Source organism: Pelophylax lessonae, assembly GCF_965119305.1.
Source record: "Pelophylax lessonae genome assembly, chromosome: 10".
Classification (NCBI taxonomy): domain Eukaryota; kingdom Metazoa; phylum Chordata; class Amphibia; order Anura; family Ranidae; genus Pelophylax; species Pelophylax lessonae.
Window position 1 is genome coordinate 130196876 of NC_138777.1, and position 27948 is coordinate 130224823.

Below are 27948 nucleotides of genomic sequence, written 5' to 3' on the forward strand. Positions count from 1 at the left end.
ATATATACATATAAGTGTGTGTGTATATATACCCCTATACAGAAGTTCAGATGTTTTGCCTGCCTCCAAAGAACCCAAAAAAATGCCAGCGCCAAAAAAAAATGCCCAGGTTTGTGTTTGCAGGCGTTTTTTTGGGCATTTTTTTGGGTTCTTTGGAGGCAGGCATGACATCTGAACTTCTGTATAGGGGTATATATACACACCTGCACATATATAGGTGTGAAAGGAGCAGAACACTATACTTGCGCTAATGAAATAATTAACACTAATATGGCTCCGCTCCTAACAAACCTATATATGTGTAAGTGTAAAATACATATAAGTGTGTGTATATATATACCCCTATACAGAAGTTCAGATGTTTTGCCTGCCTCCAAAGAACCCAAAAAAATGCCCAAAAAATGCCAGCGCCAAAAAAAAAATGCCCAGGTTTGTTATTGCAGGCATTTTTTTGGGCATTTTTTTGGGTTCTTTGATGGTCACTAAAATCAGCCAATGTGAGGAACAAGATGGAACAAGTCCTGCAGAAACATTGGCCGATTTTACTGGAGGATCCTCATCTTAGAGACAATTTACCATCTAAACCCAAGGTCACTTACCGTAAGGCTAGAAACATTAAGAGTTTGGTAACTCCCAGTAAATTGAAAAATCCACCAACATCTTTCTTAGTGAGACCGTGCCTTATCCCACTCATAGGTATGTTTCAATGCTGCAAAACATTATGTTTAACTTGCAAGCATGTAACCCATGGGCAAAGGAGTTTTGAGGTTAAGGGTAAAACATACCCCATCACAAAATTCTATAACTGCTCCACGGACCATGTCATCTACTGTTTGACGTGTCCGTGTGGCCAGTTTTATGTGGGAAGAACCATTCGTCCCTTGAGGAAGAGATTCGGGGAACATCGCAGATTTGTAGAAGCAGGGGATGATAAGCACAGTGTCCCACACCCCTTTTTACTGTCACATGATAAATCATCCCTTGGCCTGAAAGTATGGATTATAGAGTCCATACCAGCCACCTTTGCGCCAGCCGAGCGTTTCAATCGGTTGTGCCAAAGGGAGGCGTACTGGATCTATATCCTAGACACACTAGTGCCGGGTGGTCTAAATGAGGAAATTGAGACAAATTCACTTATATAGTTCCCCTCCCTTAATAGGGCTCTGTAGTATTTATCTATACCTTTTTTTACTATATTTATTGTTTTAACTTCCTTGGTTGATATTTATTCATGGAACATCACAATGGGTTCTGGATTTTTAGCCATTTTTCAATATATCTTGGTTGGTGTGTATTTAAACCACTGCTTGTTTCCATATTTCTTTATTTATTTTGTATATACTGCTGTTTAATATGCCCAAAACGTTCATCCATCTGAGCCATTTGCTATTCAATATATCAGAATAACACTCCTTGCCGTTATATGTGCATAAAAAGTTTTAGGACCTAGCAGGTTCAGGCGCCTATCCTATTTAAGTCCCACATCAAAAATGGCGCAATAACGGCCTGAGGAAGGAGCGCATGCTCCGAGAACGCGTCGCCGGCGCCATGATGTAAGCACGCTCCCGGAAGTGACGACGGATCGGCATCTGAGTGATCTCGGACCAGGAAGTGCGGCCAGTCACCGTTCACAGCCTGCTCACCACCACCACTCCAGCCATCCTAAATCTCACCGGAGTGTTTGTTATGAGCCTTATGTTTTATCATTTTTGTGGGTACCCCTTTTCCATTGATTTTACCAAATAAATCTCAAGGTATTGCACTTAGAGTGGCGCCTGTGTTTCTCCTTTAAATGCAGCAAAGTGTATCTTCTTTGCTGCGTTAGTTGGAGGGGGAGTACGAACTGTCTGTGGGACAGGTTGTCTTGCCCTTGCCAGTTCAATTTCGTGTCGCTGCTCTTACTTCAAGGAACAGACGCTCCATCAGTTCCACTGATGTTGCTGGGTACATGGCTAATCTCCTCTGTACAATGTTGGTAACCTCCTCCTCCTCGCTGACAGGTGCAAGGGGCTCGGTTGCTTCATGGATCTATTCATTTCGTCCAGCTCCAGCAGGTCAGCTATCAGCTCTCTCCGCGGTCTGTTACTGGCACTTCTTCCACGATTCTCCAATAAATCCTTCAGTGTGGGTATCTTCAGTCTAGCGTACTGAGACTCCATTCAGTGCTTGCGCTTTGGATGAAAGGACCATCCCACCACTGCCAACCAATGTAACGGCTACCCAGGTGGTTAGAGGGTATTAGCCGTTGGAGACATCCTTTTTCCCCGGCAAGTCCCTGTGTAGTAATGGAGTAGTATAATCCCAACCATGAGATCCAAGAGGAGAGTCAGGTTCAGCTGTTGAACGACCGGGAAATAATGCAGTAAAATCCCCCTCCAGGAACGAAACGTGGCTACGTTTTGAAGGGTCAAGAAAAACTGTTTATTGAAACAAGAATACAGGCTTTTACACACCTGGGGAGTATATCAGACACTACTTAAACAATGGCCCGACATCCACCCAGACAAATAGGTAAGGTCATTACCACACTTAACAAAAGCTGCCTCAGCCCAAATCAACATAATGTAGACCAGTGGTTCTTAACCTTGTTGGAGGTACTGAACCCCACCAGTTTCATATGCGCATTCACCGAACCCTTCTTAATTGGAAAAATAAAATATGATTTTTTTCAAATTCAAAACATAGGTATATATTTAGGACGGTATATATTTATACATAGGTGCACAAAATGAACAAAACCATTAAAGAACAAAACCATTACATTAATACTGACTGCTGACGATTTGCATTAACACTGACCGCTGACCATTTGCATTAACACTGACCGCTGACCATTTGCATTGATACTGAGCACTGACCATTTGCATTAATACTGAGCACTGACCATTTGCATTAATACTGAGCACTGATCATTTGCATTAATACTGAGCACTGACCATTTGCATTAATAATGAGCAATGAGCATTTGCATTAATACTGAGCACTGACCATTTGCATTACCAACCAACTAACCCAAAAAAAAAAAAAAAAAGAAAAGGCTCTCCTAACTTAAAAAAAAAAAAAAAAAAATGCCATACCGATACTGCACACTCACTCACTATGTATAACTGTTATACACAGTGTGGGGGGGGGGGGCCTTTTTAGTAAAACACTTCTCTGCAGTGAACATCACACCACCACATCTACCTACCTTAGTTCTCCTGATTCTGGGCTGGCTGCTGCGCTGGCCTAGTAGTGCATGGCCTGCTCTGGCCTGGGTCTGGTGCCAGACTGGTGTCAGACTCACTCAGTTGGACCTCTCTCCCCTCTAGTCTCCGAGTCCCCGCTCTCACTCTGCTCAGTCTGCCCTTGTCCTCGCCGTCAGTGCACTGACTCACAGTGTGTCAGTGTCACATGACATGTGAATCACTCCGCCAGGTCCGGTCTCTGTACTGTGGGGATGTTGTGTGTTTCCATGATGACGGCGCGGAGCGGGAGCGGAAGGACACGCCAGAAATTGGAGAAATAGTCCCTGACAGCGAAGTGGTGCTAGCGAAGGGTGTGCATGTCATCACGAATCATATGAGTCCTCCGCCGAACCCCAGAGACTGACTCACCGAACCCCTGGGGTTCGATCGAACCCAGGTTAAGAACCACTGATGTAGACAAAAGCGCATCGTTAATCAGCAGACATTCCGTCTCTAGGCTGGCCCTACCTTGACTTCATGGAATGTCCATATAAGGAGTCACTTCCCGGGGCTCACAGTGCAAAGAGAGATATGATAGCAGGGAGTGTAAATAACCGAATGGTTGCTGGGAAATCCTTCACACACATGAACCAGGTAAGCACAAATATTCTCTGTCAAAGGTAAGGTTCTGTTACACAGATTTCATGGCAAATGGGAATAAATCTTCATATTTCTATATGGAGATATTGCTGATAGTGTTGAGCGAACACGGACTGTATTATTCGTGTTCGTACCGAATAATTGGATTTTTGTTACCCGAACACGAACACGGACACTTTACTGTATATTCGGGTAAAAATCCGTGTTCGGTCGTTTTATTTCCGGGTTTTGCATGCTTTGGCGCTCTTTTCATGGCGGGCTTTCAACAGCCAATCAACAATCGTTTAACTGGTGTGCCTTAAGCCATCCCAGCCATGCCTGCAAATGTCTCAGTAGCTGTGATTGGCCGTCTGAAGCATGTGACCAAGTCTTTATAAGTTCGAGGCAGCCGCAGCGGCGTCATTATGCTGCTTAGATCAGGGACAGAGCACACATCAACGTGCTGGCTGCTGATTAGGGAAAGATAGGCAGGAAAAAAACATTTGTGTCCGGATAGAATTGAGGGACAGGTCGGAGTGTTTAGGCAGGGCGAGTTGTAGGCATTTTAGGGATAGAGTCTGCTGAATTATAGGGTCAGTGTGTTCTACAAACTACAATCGATATTGCTGTGTGGGGTGGGGTCTGCACTTAGTTCTCCTGATCTACGATCTCTTCTCAATCCTGTTAGGGACAGAGTCTGCTGAATTTTAGGGAAAGTGTGTTCTACAAACTACAATCGATATTGCTGTGTGGTGTGGGATAGGAGATAGGCAGGTGTCAGTGATCCACATCCATTTTTCTGTGTGTGGGCTGCAGTGAACACAATCTTTTTGGGGTGCAGTGAACACAATCCTTTTGGAGTGCAGTGAACAAAATCTTTGTGGGGTGCAGTGAACAAAACCTTTGTGGGGGTACAGTGAACACAATCTCTGTGGGGTGCAGTGAAGACAATCCTTGTGGGGTGCAGTGAAGACAATCCTTGTGGGGTGCAGTGAACAAAATCTTTGGGGGGTACAGTGAACACAATCTTTGTGGGGTGCAGAGAAGACAATCCTTGTGGGGTGCAGTGAACAAAATCTTTGGGGGGGTACAGTGAACACAATCTTTGTGGGGTGCAGTGAACAAAACCTTTGTGGGGTGCAGTGAACACAATCTTTGTGGGGTGCAGTGAAGACAATCCTTGTGGGGTGCAGTGAAGACAATCCTTGTGGGGTGCAGTGAAGACAATCCTTGTGGGGTGCAGTGAACAAAATCTTTGGGGGGTACAGTGAACACAATCTTTGTGGGGTGCAGTGAACAAAACCTTTGTGGGGTACAGTGAACACAATCTTTGTGGGGTGCAGTGAACAAAACCTTTGTGGGGTACAGTGAACACAATCTTTGTGGGGTGCAGTGAAGACAATCCTTTTGGAGTGCAGTGAACACAATCTTTGTGGGGTACAGTGAACACAATCTTTGTGGGGTGCAGTGAACAAAACCTTTGTGGGGTACAGTGAACACAATCTTTGTGGGGTGCAGTGAACACAATCTTTGTGGGGTGCAGTGAACAAAACCTTTGTGGGGTGCAGTGAACACAACCTTTGTGGGGTACAGTGAACACAATCTTTGTGGGGTGCAGTGAACAAAACCTTTGTGGGGTACAGTGAACACAATCTTTGTGGGGTACAGTGAACACAATCTTTGTGGGGTGCAGTGAACAAAACCTTTGTGGGGTACAGTGAACACAATCTTTGTGGGGTGCAGTGAACAAAACCTTTGTGGGGGTACAGTGAACACAATCTTTGTGGGGTGCAGTGAAGACAATCCTTTTGGAGTGCAGTGAACAAAATCTTTGTGGGGTACAGTGAACACAATCTTTGTGGGGTGCAGTGAACAAAATCTTTGTGGGGTACAGTGAACACAATCTTTGTGGGGTGCAGTGAAGACAATCCTTGTGGGGTGCAGTGAAGACAATCCTTGTGGGGTGCAGTGAACAAAATCTTTGGGGGGTACAGTGAACACAATCTTTGTGGGGTGCAGTGAACAAAACCTTTGTGGGGTACAGTGAACACAATCTTTGTGGGGTGCAGTGAACAAAACCTTTGTGGGGTACAGTGAACACAATCTTTGTGGGGTGCAGTGAAGACAATCCTTTTGGAGTGCAGTGAACACAATCTTTGTGGGGTACAGTGAACACAATCTTTGTGGGGTGCAGTGAACAAAACCTTTGTGGGGTACAGTGAACACAATCTTTGTGGGGTGCAGTGAACACAATCTTTGTGGGGTGCAGTGAACAAAACCTTTGTGGGGTGCAGTGAACACAACCTTTGTGGGGTACAGTGAACACAATCTTTGTGGGGCGCAGTGAACAAAACCTTTGTGGGGTACAGTGAACACAATCTTTGTGGGGTACAGTGAACACAATCTTTGTGGGGTGCAGTGAACAAAACCTTTGTGGGGTACAGTGAACACAATCTTTGTGGGGTGCAGTGAACAAAACCTTTGTGGGGTACAGTGAACACAATCTTTGTGGGGTGCAGTGAAGACAATCCTTTTGAAGTGCAGTGAACAAAATCTTTGTGGGGTACAGTGAACACAATCTTTGTGGGTGCAGTGAACAAAATCTTTGTGGGGTACAGTGAACACAATCTTTGTGGGGTGCAGTGAAGACAATCCTTGTGGGGTGCAGTGAAGACAATCCTTGTGGGGTGCAGTGAACAAAATCTTTGGGGGGTACAGTGAACACAATCTTTGTGGGGTGCAGTGAACACAATCTTTGTGGGGTGCAGTGAAGACAATCCTTTTGGAGTGCAGTGAACACAATCTTTGTGGGGTGCAGTGAAGACAATCCTTGTGGGGTGCAGTGAAGACAATCCTTGTGGGGTGCAGTGAACAAAATCTTTGGGGGGTACAGTGAACACAATCTTTGTGGGGTGCAGTGAACAAAACCTTTGTGGGGTACAGTGAACACAATCTTTGTGGGGTGCAGTGAAGACAATCCTTTTGGAGTGCAGTGAACACAATCTTTGTGGGGTACAGTGAACACAATCTTTGTGGGGTGCAGTGAACAAAACCTTTGTGGGGTGCAGTGAACAAAACCTTTGTGGGGTACAGTGAACACAATCTTTGTGGGGTGCAGTGAACACAATCTTTGTGGGGTGCAGTGAACACAACCTTTGTGGGGTACAGTGAACACAATCTTTGTGGGGTGCAGTGAACAAAACCTTTGTGGGGTACAGTGAACACAATCTTTGTGGGGTACAGTGAACACAATCTTTGTGGGGTGCAGTGAACAAAACCTTTGTGGGGTACAGTGAACACAATCTTTGTGGGGTGCAGAGAAGACAATCCTTTTGGGGTGCAGTGAACACAATCTTTGTGGGGTACAGTGAACACAATCTTTGTGGGGTGCAGTGAACAAAACCTTTGTGGGGTGCAGTGAACACAATCTTTGTGGGGTGCAGTGAAGACAATCCTTGTGGGGTGCAGTGAAGACAATCCTTGTGGGGTGCAGTGAAGACAAACAATCCTTGTGGGGTGCAGTGAACAAAATCTTTGGGGGGTACAGTGAACACAATCTTTGTGGGGTGCAGTGAACAAAACCTTTGTGGGGTACAGTGAACACAATCTTTGTGGGGTGCAGTGAACAAAACCTTTGTGGGGTACAGTGAACACAATCTTTGTGGGGTGCAGTGAAGACAATCCTTTTGGAGTGCAGTGAACACAATCTTTGTGGGGTACAGTGAACAAAACCTTTGTGGGGTACAGTGAACACAATCTTTGTGGGGTGCAGAGAAGACAATCCTTTTGGGGTGCAGTGAACAAAACCTTTGTGGGGTACAGTGAACACAATCTTTGTGGGGTGCAGTGAACAAAACCTTTGTGGGGTACAGTGAACACAATCTTTGTGGGGTACAGTGAACACAATCTTTGTGGGGTACAGTGAACACAATCTCATACTTCTGAAGCTTTGAGGGTGCTGCCTGTTCTATACTCCTCCTCCTCCTCCTCATCCATCCTTTTAGGTGTACAAACAATAGTAATTGGGGCCTAGTGTGCTTCTGTACGTGTGAAAAACATACACTTTTTTTGATCATATTTCCTATTCCGTTATTCAATAAAAACCTTTGGGGCTCAATTAAATTGCGGAATAGTCTGTGTCGGTACGTGTGAGATCCACCTTTCCAAGTTTTTGGGGTTCATCTCATACTTCTGAAGCTTTGAGGGTGCTGCCTATTCTATACTCCTCCTCCTCCTCTTCCTCATCCATCCTTTTAGGTGTACAAACAATAGTAATTGGGGCCTAGTGTGCTTCTGTACGTGTGAAAAACATACACTTTTTTTTGATCATATTTCCTATTCCGTTATTCAATAAAAACCTTTGGGGCTCAATTAAATTGCGGAATAGTCTGTGTCGGTACGTGTGAGATCTACCTTTCCAAGTTTTTGGGGTTCATCTCATACTTCTGAAGCTTTGAGGGTGCTGCCTGTTCTATACTCCTCCTCTTCCTCCTCCTCATCCATCCTTTTAGGTGTACAAACAATAGTAATTGGGGCCTAGTGTGCTTCTGTACGTGTGAAAAACATACACTTTTTTTTGATCATATTTCCTATTCCGCTATTCAATAAAAACCTTTGGGGCTCAATTAAATTGCGGAATAGTCTGTGTCGGTACGTGTGAGATCCACCTTTCCAAGTTTTTGGGGTTCATCTCATACTTCTGAAGCTTTGAGGGTGCTGCCTGTTCTATACTCCTCCTCCTCCTCCTCCTCATCCATCCTTTTAGGTGTACAAACAATAGTAATTGGGGCCTAGTGTGCTTCTGTACGTGTGAAAAACATACACTTTTTTTGATCATATTTCCTATTCCGTTATTCAATAAAAACCTTTGGGGCTCAATTAAATTGCGGAATAGTCTGTGTCGGTACGTGTGAGATCCACCTTTCCAAGTTTTTGGGGTTCATCTCATACTTCTGAAGCTTTGAGGGTGCTGCCTGTTCTATACTCCTCCTCCTCCTCTTCCTCATCCATCCTTTTAGGTGTACAAACAATAGTAATTGGGGCCTAGTGTGCTTCTGTACGTGTGAAAAACATACACTTTTTTTTGATCATATTTCCTGTTCCGCTATTCAATAAAAACCTTTGGGGCTCAATTAAATTGCGGAATAGTCTGTGTCGGTACGTGTGAGATCCACCTTTCCAAGTTTTTGGGGTTCATCTCATACTTCTGAAGCTTTGAGGGTGCTGCCTGTTCTATACTCCTCCTCCTCCTCCTCCTCATCCATCCTTTTAGGTGTACAAACAATAGTAATTGGGGCCTAGTGTGCTTCTGTACGTGTGAAAAACGTACACTTTTTTTTGATCATATTTCCTATTCCGCTATTCAATAAAAACCTTTGTGGCTCAATTAAATTGCGGAATAGTCTGTGTCGGTACGTGTGAGATCCACCTTTCCAAGTTTTTGGGGTTCATCTCATACTTCTGAAGATTTGAGGGTGCTGCCTGTTCCATACTCCTCTTCCTCATCCTCCCTTTAGGGTAGGAAAAAATTTAATCGGGCCTAGTCTGTGTTTGTACGTGTGAGATACACAGTTTTTTATCCTATTCCGCTATTCAATACACACCCTTTTGGTGTAAAAAACATTAAATTGCGGCATAGTTTGCATATTTGACTGTGAGATACACCCGTGCGATACTGTTGTTCTTTTGTTCCGCTATTCAATAAAGACCTTTCTAGGGCAAGATCTTAAATTTCAGAAATATGAGGAGAGCGTCAAATAGGGGCCGTGGCCTGGGTCGTGGTGGTGCTGCTGCTAGAGCTCCTGTTGCAAGGAGAGGACGTGGTCGATCTGTGCCAGCTACACGCACAAGTGAAACACCTTCCTCAAGTGTGAGTAGGCGACAGAACCTGCATGAGTATTTGGTAGGGCATCATATGCCTCTAGAAGTGATGAGGCCAGAACACAGAGAGGCGATAGTAGATTGGTTTGCTGCTGACAGTGCCTCCAGTTCCTTCACATTGTCTCCCACCCAGTCTACTGCAGAAAGGTCAGATTTGGCACCTGCAGCCAATGTCCAACCGTCTTTCACCTCACCCCCTTGCAAATCAGGCAAGCAGTCTGAGCCCCAAGCCATAGAGCAGTCTCTTATTCTTTTTGAGGACTCTGTCAGCAGGGTTTCCCAGGGCCATCCACCTAGCCCTGCCCCAGAAGTGGAAGAGATTGAGTGCAGCGATGCCCAACCACTTATTTCTCAAGATGAGTACATGGAAGGACCATCACAGCACGTCTCCGATGATGACGAAACGCAGGTGCCAACTGCTGCGGCGTTCAGCATTGTGGAGACCGACAGGGAGGGCAGGGGTGAAGACTGGGTGGAAGATGATGTGGAGGACGATGAGGTCCTCGACCCCACATGGAATGAAGGTCATGCAGGTGACCTGAGTAGTTTGGAGGAAGAGGCGGTGGTCGCACAGAGCCACCAGCACAGCAGAAGAGGGAGCAGGGTGCAGAAGCGGAGCGGCCGTGCCCTAGACACTACGCCTGCTACTGCCCAACGCAGCAAGGAAACGAGCGCACCAAAGTCAGCTCAAAAGAGTTCTCTAGCGTGGAAGTTCTTTAGAAAATGTGCTGATGACAGGACACGAGTGGTTTGCACCCTGTGCAATCAGAGCCTGAAGCGAGGCATAAACCTTCTCAACCTGAGCACAACCTGCATGATCAGGCATCTAAGTGCAAAGCACGAGCTGCAGTGGAGTACACACCTTCAAAACCAAGAAACGTCTCTGGCTCATCCTGCTTCCTCTTCTGCTGCAGTCTCGGCCGCTCCAGCCACCTCTGTAGTCATACCGGCACCTGCCACCCCGCAAACAGACGATCTGTCAGCAACACCACCACCTGGGTCACCAACAACCATCTCCACAATGTCCCGTGGAAGCGTTCAGCTTTCCATCTCCCAAACACTTGAGAGGAAGAGGAAGTACCCCCCTACCCACCCGCGATCCCTGGCCCTGAATGCCAGCATTTCACAATTCTTGGCCTTTGAAATGCTGTCATTCCGTCTGGTGGAGACGCCCAGTTTTAAAAAGCTTATGTCGGTGTCTGTCCCACAGTACGTCGTGCCCAGCCGCCACTACTTTTCCAGGCAAGCCATCCCTTCCCTGCACAACCAAGTGGGGGAAAAATCAGGTGTGCACTGCGCAACGCCATCTGTGCCAAGGTCCACCTAACTACCGATATGTGGACCAGTAAGCACGGTCAGGGGCGTTATATCTCCCTAACGGCACACTGGGTAAATGCAGTGGCGGATGGGCCTGAGGCGGATAGCAATTTGGCACATGTCCTTCCACCACCGAGGATTGCAGGGCGCTTCAGTTTGCCTCCTGTTCCTAACTCATCCTACTCCGCTACCTCATCCTCTACCGCCTCCTCATCCGGACAGCGTAATACCTTCACCACCAACTTCAGCACGGCCAGGGCTAAACGACAGCAGGCAGTTTTACAACTTGCCTGTTTGGGGGACAAACCACACACCGCGCAAGAGTTGTGGAGGAGCATGGAACAGCAGACAAATGAGTGGTTGCTGCCAGCGAGCCTCAAGCCCGGCCTGGTGGTGTGCGATAACGGGCGAAATCTCATAGCAGCTCTGGGCCTAGCCGGTTTGACGCACATCCCTTGCCTGGCGCATGTGCTGAATTTGGTGGTGCAGAGGTTCCTTAAAAACTACCCCGATATGTCAGAGCTGCTGCAGAAAGTGCGGGCCGTCTGTGCGTACTTTCGGCGTTCTCACCCTGCTGCTGCTCGCCTGGCAGGGCTGCAGTGTAACTTCGGCCTTCCCGCTCACCGCCTCATATGTGACGTGCCCACAAGGTGGAACTCCACCTTGCACATGCTGCAAAGACTGTGCGAGCAGCAGCAGGCCATAGTGGAGTTTCAGCTGCAGCACGCACACGTGAGTCGCTCTGCGGAACAGCACCACTTCACCACCAATAACTGGGCCTCCATGCGAGACCTGTGTGCCTTGTTGCGCTGTTTTGAGTACTCCACCAACATGGCCAGTGGCAATGACGCCGTTCTCAGCTTAACTATCCCACTTCTATGCCTCCTTGAAAAAACAATTTGGGCGATGATGGAAGAGGATGTGGCACAGGATGAGGAGGAGGAGGATGAAGAGGTAACATTTCAAAGGCTTTCAGGGCAGTCATTCGCAAGGGGCTCCGAGGGTGGGTTCCTGCACACACAAACGCCAGGGACACAATTGTGCAGCAGGGGCACAGTTCTGGAGGATGAGGAGGATGAGGAGGAGGAGGAGCTGGAGGAGGAGATGGAACCATGTTCACAGCAGGGTGGCACCCAGGCCAGCTCATGGCCATCACTGGTGCGTGGCTGGGGGGATACAGAGGACACGGACGATACACCTCCCACAAAGGACAGCCTTTCGTCGCCTCTGGGCAGCCTGGCACACATGAGCGATTACATGCTGCAGTGTCTCCACAACGACCGCCGAGTTGCCCACATTCTAACTTGTGCTGATTACTGGGTGGCCACGCTGCTGGATCCCCGTTACAAGGACAACGTACCGTCCTTAATTCACTCACTGGAGCACGATCGCAAGATGCGCGAGTACAAGCGCACGCTGGTAGACGCGATGCTGCTGGCATTCCCATCTGACAGCGGGGCCACAGTGGAAGCACAAGGCAGAGGAGGAGGAGGAGGAGGTCGCCAACTCAACCAGGGCACCGCCAGCACCTCAGAAGGCAGGGTTAGCATGGCCGAAATGTGGAAAAGCTTTGTCAGCACGCCACAACAAACAGCAGCACCAGCAGCCCAGATGGAACGTCTTAGCAGGAGGCAGCATTTTACCAACATGGTGGAGCAGTATGTGTGCACACGCCTACATGTAGTGAATGAGGGGTCTGCCCCCTTCAACTTCTGGGTCTCCAAATTGGGCACATGGCCTGAGCTTGCCCTTTACGCCTTGGAGGTGCTGGCGTGCCCTGCAGCCAGTGTATTATCTGAACGGTATTTAGCACGGCTGGGGGTGTTATAACAGACAAGCGCAGCCGCCTGTCCAGAGACAATGTGGACAAGCTCACGTTCATTAAAATGAACCAGGCATGGATCCCACGGGACTTTTCCGTACCTTGTGCAGAATAGCAATGGATACCGACCTTACCCAGCCATTGTTCCATTTTTGCTCTTTCTCACTCTTTTGGGGCGTACCCTCATTTAAAATTTGTGAAAAGAAGCAGTGTTGGCTACCTCGTCCTCCTCCTCAGGGCCAGATTAACGTAGGGGCTATTGGAGCTGCAGCTCCATGCAGGCCCCTACCTTTTATATAGGCCCCGGGTTGGCCATATTCACTGTGACCGCTCTTCTGTCACTTGTAAACACAGAAGTCTGGCTTCTATGCTCGCTTCCCCAGGCAGCACCCTCAGAACCTCCCCACACAGCGCGAAGGCCGGACAAGGAGGGACAGTTGCCGATGCATGGATGTGTTTATGGGCTTCAGAGACAGCATCCCATGTTGAATTAGGCATGCATGGCTGCACCCTTCCTCCTCTGGGTGCATGCCAAGGCACGGCCCTTAAGGCCCTTCAAAATCCTCAGCACCAAGACCATGATGCTCTTAATCCGGCCCTGGTCCTCCTCCACCGCCGCTTCCATCTACACCGCCCATAGGTGTGCGCAGCCTATTGCATTAGGGTGTGCACCCCAAAGTTGAAATACACATGCATGTGTTTGCCTACATGTACATGGCCCCGATACATTACTCTCCCTGCTGGCAAAGAGAAATAGAGCAGAGCAGGTGCGAGGGAGATCTTTCCCATCTCCTCACTGGCAAACAGAGCGATAATGCTATGTGCCCTAGGTGATTAGGGTGTGCCCAGGTACACCCGGCACACCCTGTGCGCACACCTATGACACCGCCACATCCACCACCACCTCAACCTCCCTCCTACTCCATATGGGCCTCGTCCTTCAGAGATGAAGAACATTGTTTTATTTTTCTGTTTTTTTTTTGTTGTTTTAAGTTATTTCCCTATCCACATTTGTTTGCAGAGCACTTGCCATGCTCTTAACTATGTTTTGCTGCCATTTGCAGCACTCTAGCCCTTTCCATTGGTGTTTTAGAGCCATTTTAGTGCCTTAAAGTTTGGGTCCCCATTGACTTCAATGGGGTTCGGTGTCCGGGAAAAGTTCGGTAAAAGTCCGGGACACGGACCCGGACTTTTTTTTAAAGTTCGGCCGAACCCGTCGAACACGGACATCTAGGTGTCCGCTCAACCCTAATTGCTGACAAATATGAAGCAATCCTAACCGTTACTTATCTGTCTTTAACTTCCAGTGACGGTGAATACTGTCACAGTGACCTTGTATATTCAGATTCTCCGTGTTTCTGGCCTTTTTAATAATTTCTTCTTTTATTGAGTCGAAATGAGGTTTCACAATAATGTCCCTGTTGTGGGGTGGTTGGAGTTCCCTGTGGGCCCGGTCAAGCTCCAACTTGTGCTCAGGGATGTCTGGGATGAGATCTTTAATAAACGATTTAATAATGTCCGGTGTATCAGTTAATGTTTCTGGGAGCCCCCTGAGACGGAAGTTTTTCCTTCTGCTCCTGTTCTCCAGATCATCACATTTAGCCAGGGCAGATTCAAATTGACCCTGAAGAGATTGAATACAAGCCATATTCTGATTGGCCCTAGCTATGGTTTGATCAACCGCTGATTCGATCGAGTCTATACGAGTGCCCAAATGCTTTAAATCAGCTTTAATGGCTGATGTGATTTGTGATGCTGTCATGGCCAGGCCGGGGGCAAGCATCTCAGAGAATTTGGCTATAAACATTGCAAGGACAGGGAAGGGTCCAGGAGTGGGGGGGGGGGGGGGGAGGCCTGCTGGAGGATAAGGTGGTCTAATGGGCTAAAAGGCTCGGGGGAGCCTTGTAAATGTTCCAGTGTTCTGCAGATAAGTGATTCTGGGGAGGCAGGCGATATAAAAGTAGGAATATTGGCACTTACTGAAGTGGATGGAGGAAGCTATTAGCAGTGTCCAAGCTCTGGATGCCTGTTATGTTGTCTTCCTCCTCTGCTGCTGCTGTGTCTCCTCATGGCAGAAATGCGGCCGCCACCTTAGGAGAGAGCTGCGCCAGGTCTTCAAAGCCTAGGCAGCAGGAAACCTCTCTCCTGGTGCCCGTCGACATGCAAAAAGTGTCCTAGGTGTTGCCCAGGTCCAGGGTGGTCATCGGTGCGGGATTGATGATGGGAGCCTGTGCCAGGGCCTCTAATGGAGCGAAGCAGTGCGGAGCTCTCAGGCTAAGCGTCCATCGCCCCGAGCCGTCGCACATGCGCCTCATCTATGTGGTCTTTTATTAAACTCTCCAGTATCTTCCCAACTATAGAAGTTAAACTAACAGGTCTATAGTTACTTGGAAAAGACTTTGATCCCTTTTTAAATATAGACACCACATTGGCCCTACGCCAATCCAGTGGTACTATTCCAGTCCTTAACAAGTCCCTATAAATTAGAAACAAAGGCTTTGAAATTACAGCGCTCAATTCTTATAGGATGTGCGGGTGGATGCCATCTGGTCCAGGTGCTTTATCCACCCTTATACTGTCTAAATATTTCTGGACCATATCACTTTTGAGCCATTGTGGATCGTTTGGGGCTGTGTCAATACCATCCTTATTATGGTCCTGAGCTCCCCCATGTTCTTTTGTATACACAGAGCTGAAGAAAGTATTTAATAAATTTGCCTTCTCTTTGTCCCCAGTCACCCACTCCTGATTATTTTTTAAGGTGCCCACATGCTCATACCTAACCTTTTTACTTTTATTATATTTGAAGAATTTTTTGGGGTTTGTCCTATCTTTTGCAATCTGTCGTTCATTTTGAATTTTTGCGTCCTTGATTCCCTTTTTACATATTCAGTTATATTATTTGTAACAATTAAACAATGATAGTGTTCCTTCATTTTTATATTTTTTTAAAAGTTCTTTTCTTTTTATTTATAGCTTTTTTAACTTTGGCCGTGAGCCACATAGGTTTTATTTTTAGCCTTTTAAACTTATTACCCATGGGAATATACTTTGCAGTGCGTTTGCATAAAATATTTTTGAAAATTTCCCATTTCTGTTCTGTGCTCATCGATGCCAATATTCTCTCCCAGTCTAAATCCTGGAAGAGCAGCCCTTATCCTTGGAAAATATGGTCTCTTAAAGTTAAGTGTTTTTGTATTTCCTGTATGTGTTTTTTGCTTACAGCTAACAATAAATGAAATCATATTATGGTCACTACTACCCAGATGTTCTTTTATATGAACATTATTATTATTATAAGCTCTGCATGGTTTGAGATTACCAGGTCCAACAGAGCATCATTTCTAGTTGGGGCCTCAATAAACTGCACCATAAAATTGTCTTTTAATGGGTTTATAAATCTTTGTCCTTTAACTGTTCCAGCAGTGCCATTACTCCAGACAATGTCTGGTGAGTTAAAATCCCCCATTATTAACACTGTCCGAGCCCTTGCAGTCCTTTCTATCTGTGTCAGGAGCTGAGTCTCCACCTTCTCATTAATACTAGGAGGTCTATAACAAACTCCACTGATAATCTTTGTATTACGTACACCCATGTACATTTCAACCCATACTGCTTCAGACTCAGCACACTCTCAATCAACTAGGTCCTCTTTCACACTCACTTTGAGATCACTTCTCAGACAGACACCACAACCCCTCCGTTTTACCCTGTCTTTCCAAAAGAGAGCATAGCCAGGAATATTAATAGCCCAGTCATGTGAAGAATGAAGCCAAGATTCAGCAATACCAATTAAATAATAGTTCTCCTCGTGCACCAGAGCTTCCAACTCACCTATTTTGCTTGGCAGACTTCTGGCATTGGTGAACAAACACTTTAATTCATTGTCACATTTTGCACACTTATTTTGCATATTTGGTACAAATAGTACCATTTCCAATGGTTGTTTGTAACATGGAAACCTTCTTATCCTCTGCCATAACTTTCCCCTCATCTTTCCCCATTCCACCTACCAATAGGGGCTGGCCCCTGTCTTACCTGTCTGCCCCATTATATTCTAATTCACCCTCCCCCCTCAACAGCTTCAACTCTTCTGGGAAGATAAATTAAACCAAAAAAATGTACCATCCTAGCCCTAAAGTCAAAATATTCTATAAGGGCAAATGATGATTAAATAAAAAATCTAACCAAAAAAATGGAGCTGATCCTGTGGGATCAGATATTTCAATGCAAAATTTAATGCAAGTCTCTAGGTATCACCAAGGAAGGGGTTAACTTGGTGTGCACTAAGCCATGTTGCTTCCATCAACCAGCGGGGAGACTGAAAACTGCAAAATAGGAATAGAGAGACAGAGCGCCAGCTCCTAGTGCAATATAGTTTATTGAGATAAAGATAAAAAGTATCACAAAACACTCACATTGTGTTCCTATAAACCAGCCTTTCTCAACCTTTTCAACACAGAGGAACCCTTTAAACAAATTTCTGGTCTCAGGGAACCCCTGCTAAAATTTGAAAATCTACAACTCATTACATATTACTGTGACATTCAGTGGGAAGAATGCTCCTTACTCTTGTAACCATTGGGAAGAAATACCCCCTTACAGATAGCCAAAAGGAACAATGGTGTCATTGGGAACTTATCTGAGAGGCAGAAATTGTCCATTGTTAAAGGAACCCCTAGAAACCTCAAGAGGAACCCTAGTTGAGAAACCTTGCTATAAACAGTCGTGTCTGTAACAAGCTGCATGAGCTCTTTGGTATCCAGGGCTCCAGGCATAATTCAGAAGTAGCTGGCGATGAATGCCCACAGTCAAACAGCGTGCAGCCGCCCCGGGCTGTATGCAAGCCGCTCGCTCGCAGCGATGTGCCTCCACTGACATAGAGCTATAGTTCGAATGCTCATACATATGAACTTTGAGCAGATCCCAGCTGATCAAACTATGCTGTATGTTACTATGACAACATGTTTCAGAGGGTGTGGCCTCCTTCGTTAGGTCTACCATGTGTCGCTAGGGAGGTCCTTAATTAGTACCATTTAATAAGATTATTAACCCATTCATTATCAATTAAGGGGCATCCACTAGGAACACATAGATGCTAGTAGACACGGCAAATTGATAAGCAGACGTAGTGCACATTAAACATCATTTACCCCTTCTCTACTAAGTGCTACAAATGACAGTCAAAGCTAGTCTTGTACACCAGCCATATACTAACAAGATATTTTATAAAAAAATATATATATGATAAAAAAAAAATCTATTTTAAATTAAAAAAAAAATATATATGTTTAACTATTTTAGTACCCTTTACCAAAGGGAGAATATTTTAAGTTATAAAAAAAAAAAAAGGTATAAAGCACAATATAGTATCTTGCCTGGAACCCAGGAAACCGAAGAGCTGGAAAGCTCATGCAGCTTGTTAGACGCGACTGTTTATAAATAAACAATGTGAGTGTTTGGTGATACTTTTTATCTTTATCTCAATAAAAAATATTGTACTAGGAGCCAGCGCACACTGTCACTCTATTAGTATTTTGCAACTCTTCTGGGAAGGCTGTCCACAAGGTTTAGGAGTGTGTCTATGAGAATGTATGACCATTCTTCCAGAAGCGCATTTGTGAGGTTAGGCACTGATGATGGAGAGATGGCCTGGCTTGCAGCCTCTGCTCTTATTCATCCCAAAGATGTTCTATCTGGTTGAGGTCAGGACTCTGTGCAGGACAGTCAAGTTCCTCCACACCAAACTTGCTCATCCATGTCTTTTTAGACCTTGCTTTGTGAACTGGTTTGCAGTCATGTTGGAAAAGGAAGGGCCAACCCCATTTTGTTCCCACAAAGTTGGGAGCATGAAATTGTCCAAAATGTTTTGGTATGTGTACAGGTCGTCAAGGGTGGGTCCTTGAAGGATGCTATATTTCCCCTCTGTTTGGGCTCTGGTCCCTTTAAGGGAGCAAAAGGGGTTAACTCATTGATCAGAGGAAGTGGGTTTAAGAAGGACAGGAAGTTGTAGATTGGGTGTGGTGGAGCATAGAGGAGACTGTGGATGGTGAATGGTGGACTTTTGTACAGCCGAGAGGGTGCATGTCAGTGTGCTGACTGGGAACCTGTTGCCAGGGGAAGTTACCCTCTTCAAAAGTTGGGACTGTTTGACTGCAAAAGCAGCTCTGAACTCTTCAAGTCGGTGAGACTGTTTTTTCCTTGTTGTGTTTTTTTTTGCTGCTATGAAGCCTGTTTAAGTTAATAAACATTTCTTTGGTTGCAACGCCTGTGTCCTGCGATCCAGCTGATTCCCCAAACATTGCAACTGGTGGAGGATGCGGGCAGGACAGAGTAACAGGCACAAGAAGAAGAAAAAAATAATTGTTTTTTTTTTTTGCATTGGACTGAAAACTGATATTTAAAGGGACAGTACACTTGACTTATGTCCTGGGTTAAAGCTGCACTAAAAGCTGAAACAATGGAGGAGCTAATTAAATGGTTAGCCCTGGCTAATATGCAAGCACAGACTCGTCATGAAGAGGCTCTGGCTCAGCAACAAGAAAGTACTCAATTGTTGGTAACCCAGCTGGCAGCCCAGCTAGGAGCTATACAGACTCAGGTGAATGCCTTACAAGAGGTAGTAAAGCACCTTTCCCAGAGTCATGAACAGGCAGCGGTTACCCCTAGCAACCAGGTGGCAGTGAGGGCCAGTCATTTCCTGCAGAAGTTGTCTCTGAGTGATGATGTAGAGGCATTTCTTGCTATGTTTGAGAGGACGCAGAGAGAGAAGGGTGGCCCCAGGACCAGTGGGCCGGTCTCATTGCTCCTTTGCTCACCGGAGATCCTCAAAAGGCCTACTTTGATCTGCCGCCTGATGAAGCGAAAGTCTATGAATGATTAAAGGCAGAAATTCTGGCTCATCTGGGGGTAACTACGGCTGTTCGGGCCCAATGAGTCCACCAGTGGAAATATTATCCAGACCAGCCACCAAGGTCCCAAATGCATGACCTGGTGCAACTGGTAAAAAAAATGGCTGCAGCCCGAGGTGTTGTCTGGCCTCCAAATTGTGGAACGGGTTGTGTTGGACCTGAGGTCCCTGCCGGACAACCTTCAACGATGGGTCAGCCATGGAGACCCCAAAACAGTGAACCACCTTGTTGAGATGGTGGAATGATATACGGTAGTGGAGGATCTTTTTGGCCCTACCAAGCGCCAAGGCTCCAGCACGTCTCGGCCTGTTCGGTCAACTGCAGCCGCTCGGATGGAAATCCCACGGAACCCTGGAGCTCAAATTCCACAAGGCCAAGAGTCACTCCTTGTGCCTCCTCAGAGGGCTGTTCCTGCTCGGAAAGTAGGGGATATACAATGTTGGCGGTGTCATTCCTGGGGCCATACCCGGGCACACTGCCCACTGCAAGAGAAGCCCATGGAATGCAGGGTCCTACAAAAGGGGTCTTTTTATTCCCATAAAGCATGCACAACACATCTGGATCTTGGTAAGGGGAAGTTCCAGTGTGAAGTTCGAGTAAACCACCTTCCTGCCAGGGCTTTGTTGGACTCAGGAAGCATGGTGACCCTGGTTCATCCCAGAGTTATTGGGAGAATCGGCCCAGTAAGCAAAACTTTACGGGTTGTGTGCATTCACGGAGACACTAGAGAGTACCCTCTCATCTTGGTGTCCATCTCCACGGCATGTGGCACTGGTACTCAAGAGGTGGGGGTGGTGGAAAACTTAGTGCATGATGTGATCATAGGAGGAGACTGTCCATTGTTTGCAAAACTGTGGGAACAAGGACAACCACATGAATGGCCCAGAGACTGGGGAGAAACGCCCTCTGTTCCTGCTGTTAAGGAGAGTAATCCTGAACTGCCAAATTTTGTTGAGGTTGAACTGGATAAAAGCAATGTTGAAACTGTTGAGGATGCCAGGTCTTACTATGGTCATCGAGCATGATGTTATCACAGAACCAGGGGTCAAAGTTTGTGTCCGGACGTACCGTATCCTGGAAGCTCAGAGAAAGGCCGTTTCAGAGGAAGTAAAGAAGATGTTAGACCTGGATATTACTGAAGAATCACAGAGTGAGTGGTCAAGCCCAATCGTGTTGGTACCAAAGCCCAATGGTACTCTGCGGTTCTGCAATGATTTTCGGAAACTTAATGAAGTTTCAAAGTTTGATGCCTACCCTATGCCCCGGTTGGATGAGCTTATTGAGCGACTAGGCCCAGCCAGGTATATCACCACCTTAGACCTTACTAAGGGGTATTGGCAAATCCCCTGACTAAGGCTGCCAGAGAGAAAACTGCTTTTTCTACCCCAGAGGGGAGTTTTCAGTACAAAAGAATGACTTTTGGACTACAAACTGCTCCTGCCACCTTCCAGCGAGCGATGGATAGGATTTTACGACCTCACCGAGAGTATGCCTCCGTATATTTGGATGACATAGTCATTTTTAGCAGAGACTGGGAATCACACTTGCCTAAAGTCCAGGCAGTGTTGGACTCCCTTTGGAAGGAGGGGTTCGCAGTGAATCCAGAAAAATGTGCGTTGGGAATGGAGGAGGTGAAATACCTGGGGTATATCATAGGTAGAGGGCTGGTAAAACCTCAGGTCAACAAGGTAGAGGCGATACAGAACTGGCCCCGCCCCCTAACAAAGAAGCAGGTATGTGCATTCCTGGGCATAGTGGGATACTACAGGAGGTTTGTACCCAACTTTGCCACATTGGCGGCTCCACTGACCGATCTGACTAAGGGTCGGAAGTCGGTCATGGTTGAGTGGAATGCAGACGCTGAAAGGGATTTTTTGGAGCTTAAGTCAGCACTGTGCCAACACCCTGTCCTGATAGCGCCAAACTTTTCAAGAGAATTCATTGTCCAGACTGACGCTTCAGATATGGGGTTAGGAGAAGTCCTGTCACAGGTTGTTCATGGTGAGGAGCACCCGGTAGTCTTCCTCAGTAGGAAGGTGACACCAGCGGAGAAAAACTATGCGATATTTGAGCGAGAGTGTCTAGCCATTAAGTGGGCCTTAGAATCCCTCAGGTATTATCTCTTGGGTAGGAAATTTAGGCTGATTTCGGACCATGCTCCTTTAACTTGGATGAGACAAAGTAAAGGGACTAATGCCAGGATTACCCGTTGGTTCCTGGCACTCCAGGAATTTAGGTTTGTAGTGGAGCACAGGCCCGGGAGACAGCATCAAAATGCAGATGCCCTCTCACAAGCTCATTGTCTTAGCTCCTCTGTTGCCTCCACCTTCTTGGCGTTGGAGCAGAGGGGGGGGATATGTGTACAGGTCGTCGAGGGTGGGTCCTTGAAGGACGCTATATTTCCCCTCTGTTTGGGCTCTGGTCCCTTTAAGGAAGCAAAAGGGGTTAACTCATTGATCAGAGGAAGTGGGTTTAAGAAGGACAGGAAGTTGTAGATTGGGTGTGGTGGAGCATAGAGGAGACTGTGGATGGCGAATGGTGGACTTTTGTACAGCCGAGAGGGTGCATGTTAGTGTGCTGACTGGGAACCTGTTGCCAGGAGAAGTTACCCTCTTCAAAAGTTGGGACTGTTTGACTGCAAAAGCAGCTCTGAACTCTTCAAGTCGGTGAGACTGTTTTTTCCTTGTTGTGTTTTTTTTGCTGCTATGAAGCCTGTTTAAGTTAATAAACATTTCTTTGGTTGCAACGCCTGTGTCCTGCGATCCAGCTGATTCCCCAAACATTGCATATGCTAAAGCCTTAGGAGTTCACTTCACTAGAACTTCTTAGCCAAGCTCAGCCCCTGAAAAACAACCCGACACCATAATCCCCCTTCCACCAAATTATTTGGACAAGTGCACAAAGAAAGGTCAATAAAGACCAGAGTAAGTGAGTTTGGGGTGGAAGAATTTGACTGGAGTCCTGACCTTAACCTGATAAAACACCTTTTCGGATGAATTAGAGCTCCATATCAGTGCCTGACCTCACAAATGGACTTCTGGAAGAATGGTCAAACATTCCCATAGGCACCCTCCTAAACCTTGTAGACAGCCTTGCCAGAACAGTGGAAGCTGTTCTAGCTGTAAAGGGTGGCCATTAAAGTTTAGGTGTGTGTAAAGGCAGACGTCCCAATACTTTTGGTAATAAAGTGTCTGTCAAGGTGCCGCTGCTCTCTACAGGTTCGTATACTGAGCCTAATTCTGACAGTGAAGCCTCTTCACTAGTGTACCTTTCTTTTCACTTTTTGGCCACTAAATTTACAGGTACCTAGTACGACTCACAGCTAAAAATATCACCTGGCTGTCAGGGACTGTTTGCACCACTACAAATAAACTGTACCTGCTAGTGCTAGCAGAGCTCAAGTCTGATCTTGTTAACGCTGTGATTTTGTGTTTAACAGAAGTGACAGTGATCTACTGACACTGCACTTGAAGGGGGCGGAGGGGCTAAACCAGGTGCTGGCAGGTGTCGGGGCTGATGCTGCCAGCGCTGCATTTTTGGGGGCACTATATGCTTAGGGATGCTAGTATAGTCCTGATCTGATAAAATACATTGACCTGTTCAAACACTATACTAGTAATGGAGGTTTATAGTGTATGTGTGAGTGTAACTAGCAATCAAAGGGTTAAATGTGATCATGAATATGTGGCGGGCAATCTGACGCCAACTGGCGTCACTGGTGACACTAATATAGTGATCAGAAAAAAAAACCTTTACTCTGTACTAATAATACTGTGACAGAGCAGAGAAAGGGTTAACTGGAGGACATTTAGGGAATATGTGGTGGGCAAACTGAAGCTATCTGGGATAGATTCTGATGCTATCTAGCGTCACCAGAGACACTAGTGTAGGGATCAGTAAAAAAATCTGTACACTGTACCTAATGACACTGTGACAGCGGAGTAAAAGGGTTAACGGGGGGGGGGATTGGTGATCAGTGGGTAAGATGTGCCGACCTAGGTGTTTTCATGTGTTTGTGTGCTACATCTACTCACTGTGTGTTGTCTCTTCTCACGCTGGAACCGAAAAAGGGCTCCAGGAGAGAAGAGGCCGTCATTTCCTGTGCCTGTATTTTGGAAACACAAGCACATGCTGATCTGTGATTCGTCAGAACCGATCAACAGGTCTATGCCAAAAATCATTTGCCTGGACCTAAAGACTGATTGGTGCTGCATTGAATCAAAGCAGAGCGTATCACGTACTAGGTACGTGATCTGGCTCAGAGCGGTCACCCTGCTGCAAAATCTACAGTGGGTGGTCCGTAACTGGTTAATCAATAATAAATATTATTCACTACACTATTCAGGTTTCGCTTGTCTTTTCTCTTTTGCTTTCACAGTGTCACAGCAATCATCCATGGCTGTTTCAAGCTGCAACTTCTAGCTAGTAATAAGTGGCAATGTGTATAGTCAGTTGGGCTACCCGCCTCATTGTTTATATTTTGTTTTTCAGTTTTTACTTTTTAACTTCTGCAATTATCTTTTATGGTTTGCTACATTGTCACACATATACTGTATTTCCTTAAGACCCTCTTATTCATACCAATAAGGTCATCGCCACCACACTTGGCACATTTTATAGGCAGTCCTCTGAAGATGTGCATGTACATGAAATGCATTGGGAAGAGCCTGACACACTGACATTATGCCGCCGCATCTGTGTCTCGGAGCGGCAGCCATCTTGGTATGGTTTGGCTTCTTTAAAATGTGTTTTTTCCACATGGATATTTTGTATGCTGTAACCTTTTAGCTATAATAAACATATTACACTATTATATGATTGTGGAGCTCTGTGTGATGAGCTGTTCCCTGTTTAGGAGGAACTGCTGGAACGTGTCTGATTGCTACAGTGTAGCCTCTGGTGAGGATCAGGGAATAAATCTCATGTGATGGCATGATTGTATCAGGCTGGCATTCCTTACTTGCTCTTGTGAGTGCATAGTGGAGGTGGAATCAGTGCACTTGTGGATACAAGTGTGGCAGCATCTTTGCACTAAGGAGCACTTCCAGCAATGTTTATATTGGAAACCATTTTTTGTGTTGGACACTTGATTATATTAATTTTTTGTGTTTTAATTTATGATATACGCACGTTGCACTTCAAGCACTTTATTAATTTATAATATGGTCTGTTTTTTTCCACTGATGCACTATTTTGAGCACTTTGATATAATTTTGCACTATTGAATGTTTATATGAGTGTCATTATGTCAATCTATTTGGGATTTTTTATACCGGCGTTTGAGCACTGCACTATATTGTATTTACGTTTTATACAGGCTTTGCCCTTTGAAGAGCAATCTGCAGTGGATCACTTTTCAGATTGCATTTGACAGGGATTGAGGCGGTGGTATGTAGCCTGTTTTTAATATTTATACAAGCTCTGTGGTGGGCTTCATAACAATCCTTTAGGGGTTATGCACTGCTCGGCAGTTTTCCCTGCCCCTTGCTTTTCATTTCAGTTTCACAAATTTCTGCTTGAGTTCAGATTTTTATTATATAGGTTGAGATATTGAATATGATAGGAAATACCATGTTCACATTTACCGGTTTCATGCAAGTGTTTTTTCAATACACTCACAGTAGTTCTATTGTAACCGTAAAAATGAAATGGGAATGTAAAGCAATATTACAAGATTGGTTGTAATTATATTACTAGAAGTGGCGGAAAAATTAAGAAATATATATATATATATATATATATATATATATATATATATATATTTATATATATTCTACAGTTATTCTAAAATGTTTTCTGTGTGTGGCTACATTACTGTTACATTTAACACTGTAATCGCATGGTTCATTGTTTGCTTTTCAGATTATACTTGCTCTTCCATATGATACTCCTGTGCCAGGATTTAGGAACAATACTGTTAACACTATGAGGCTGTGGTCAGCAAAGGCACCAAATGATTTCAATTTGAAAGACTGTGAGTATATCTATTGATAATCATTGAAGAAAGTGTTCATATTTAGAAAGTTTAAGATTCTCATATTAAAAATGTGTGAAATGCGTACATTATAAAAATGCAAAAGTACCTGTCTATTATCTATCCATATGGCCACATGTGCAAAGCCAACATATTTTTGCTCCCGATGACACCAAAGCCAGCTCTGGCATTATTACCTCCTTCCTTCCACTCAACTCTGGCATGGGGGCATTTTTTTGCAGCCACTAACCATTTACACTAAGGCACTTTTTGTTGCAGAGTGCGATCACTGGATGCAGCGAAGTCTATTCAGATCAGACATTGTGGAGTAACAGGAACTGGCTTCTTTATTGGAACGAGAGACATATAGCGGAGGAGAGTAAAAAGAACGCCAAGAAGTTCTTTAAGTATATAAACAGTAAGAAAGCGAGGTCAGAACACATTGGCCCCATAAAAGATGACAAAGGAAATATGGCCACTGAGGACAGAGAAAAGGCGGAAGTGTTAAATAATTTCTTCTCCTCAGTCTTCACAAAAGAATCGGGGGGCTACACGAACCCAGCTTGTAAGGCCAAACTAAACAACACACCTCAGGAAGTGCCGTTATGGCTAACTGAAGATAGACTTAGAACTAAACTTGAGAAACTTAACATAAATAAATCACCAGGACCGGATGGCTTGCACCCGAGGGTTCTTAAAGAGCTCAGCCAGGTGATTGCCAGACCATTATTCTTGATCTTTAAGGATAGTTTACAGACGGGTATGGTGCCAGCAGATTGGAAAAAGGCCAACGTAGTACCAATATTTAAAAAGGGGCCGAGGTATATCCCGGGTAACTATAGGCCGGTCAGCCTAACATCTGTAGTCTGCAAGATTTTGGAGGGGATGTTAAGGGACCACATACAAGACTTTAGTAATGAAAACAGTATAATTAGTAGTAATCAGCATGGATTTATGAAAAATCGTTCTTGCCAAACCAATCTATTAACCTTCTATGATGAAGTGAGCTGCCACCTAGATAAAGGTAAGCCTGTGGATGTGGTGTATCTGGACTTTGCAAAGGCCTTTGACACCGTTCCCCACAAACGCTTACTGTACAAACTAAGGAAGGTAGGTATGGACCATAAGGTGAGTACCTGGATAGAGAACTGGCTCCAGGGGAGAGTCCAGAGGGTGGTGATTAATGGGGAGTACTCGGATTGGGCGGGTGTGGAAAGTGGGGTCTCCCAGGGTTCTGTCCTGGGACCAATCCTGTTTAATCTATTCATAAATGATCTAGAGGAGGGGATATCTAGTACAATCTCAGTATTTGCGGATGATACTAAACTAAGCATGCCAATATCTTCTATGCAGGATGTGGAAACCTTACAAGCGGACCTGAACAAAATAACGGGGTGGGCAACTGCATGGCAGATGAGGTTTAATGTTGATAAATGTAAAGTAATGCACTTGGGGGCCGGAAACCAGAAAGCAAGCTACTCACTAGGGGGGGAACCTCTGGGGGAGTCTAGAATGGAAAAGGACCTGGGGGCACTGGTAGACAACAGGCTTGGCAGTGGCATGCAATGCCAAGCAGCTGCAAGCAAAGCCAACAGAATACTGGGATGTATAAAAAAGGGGATTCACTCCAGAAATAAAGAGATTATTCTCCCACTCTACAAGACTCTGGTCCGGCCACATCTGGAGTATGCTGTCCAGTTCTGGGCACCGGTCCTCAGGAAGGATGTGCTGGAACTGGAGAAAGTCCAGAGAAGGGCAGCAAAAATAATTAGGGGAATGGAGGACATCAGCTATGAGGAAAGACTACAAGCACTGAACTTATTCTCTCTAGAGAAGAGACGTTTGAGGGGGGATATGATATCAATGTACAAATACTGTACTGGCGACCCTAGCATAAAGAACAAACTATTCAAAGTAAGGAAATACAACAAGACACGTGGCCACTCACTAAAACTAGAGGAAAGGCGGTTTAACCTTAAAATGCGTAAGGGGTTCTTCACTGTAAGAGCGGTAAGGATGTGGAATTCTCTACCTCAAGCAGTCGTATCAGCAGGGAGCATCGATAGTTTCAAAAAACTATTAGATGGGCACCTTAGAGACCACAACATACAGGGGTATACAATGTACGGTTAAAAGCAAACACACACACACATCATAGGTTGAACTGGATGGACTGATGTCTTTTTTCAACCTCACTAACTATGTAACTATGTAACTATGTAACTATGTAACATAACA

At 45.5% G+C, this 27948-nt stretch overlaps 1 protein-coding gene across 1 annotated transcript in view; it reads left to right on the forward strand.

Annotated features, from left to right (window-relative positions):
- The window catches only part of PYGM (glycogen phosphorylase, muscle associated), a 982083-nt gene that overhangs the window by 299555 nt on the left and 654580 nt on the right, over positions 1 to 27948 (forward strand). Inside the window, exon 6 of the mRNA XM_082270768.1 lies at positions 25599 to 25710. Within this exon, the coding sequence (XP_082126894.1) occupies positions 25599 to 25710 (112 nt within the window). The remainder of the gene's footprint in view (positions 1 to 25598; positions 25711 to 27948) is intronic.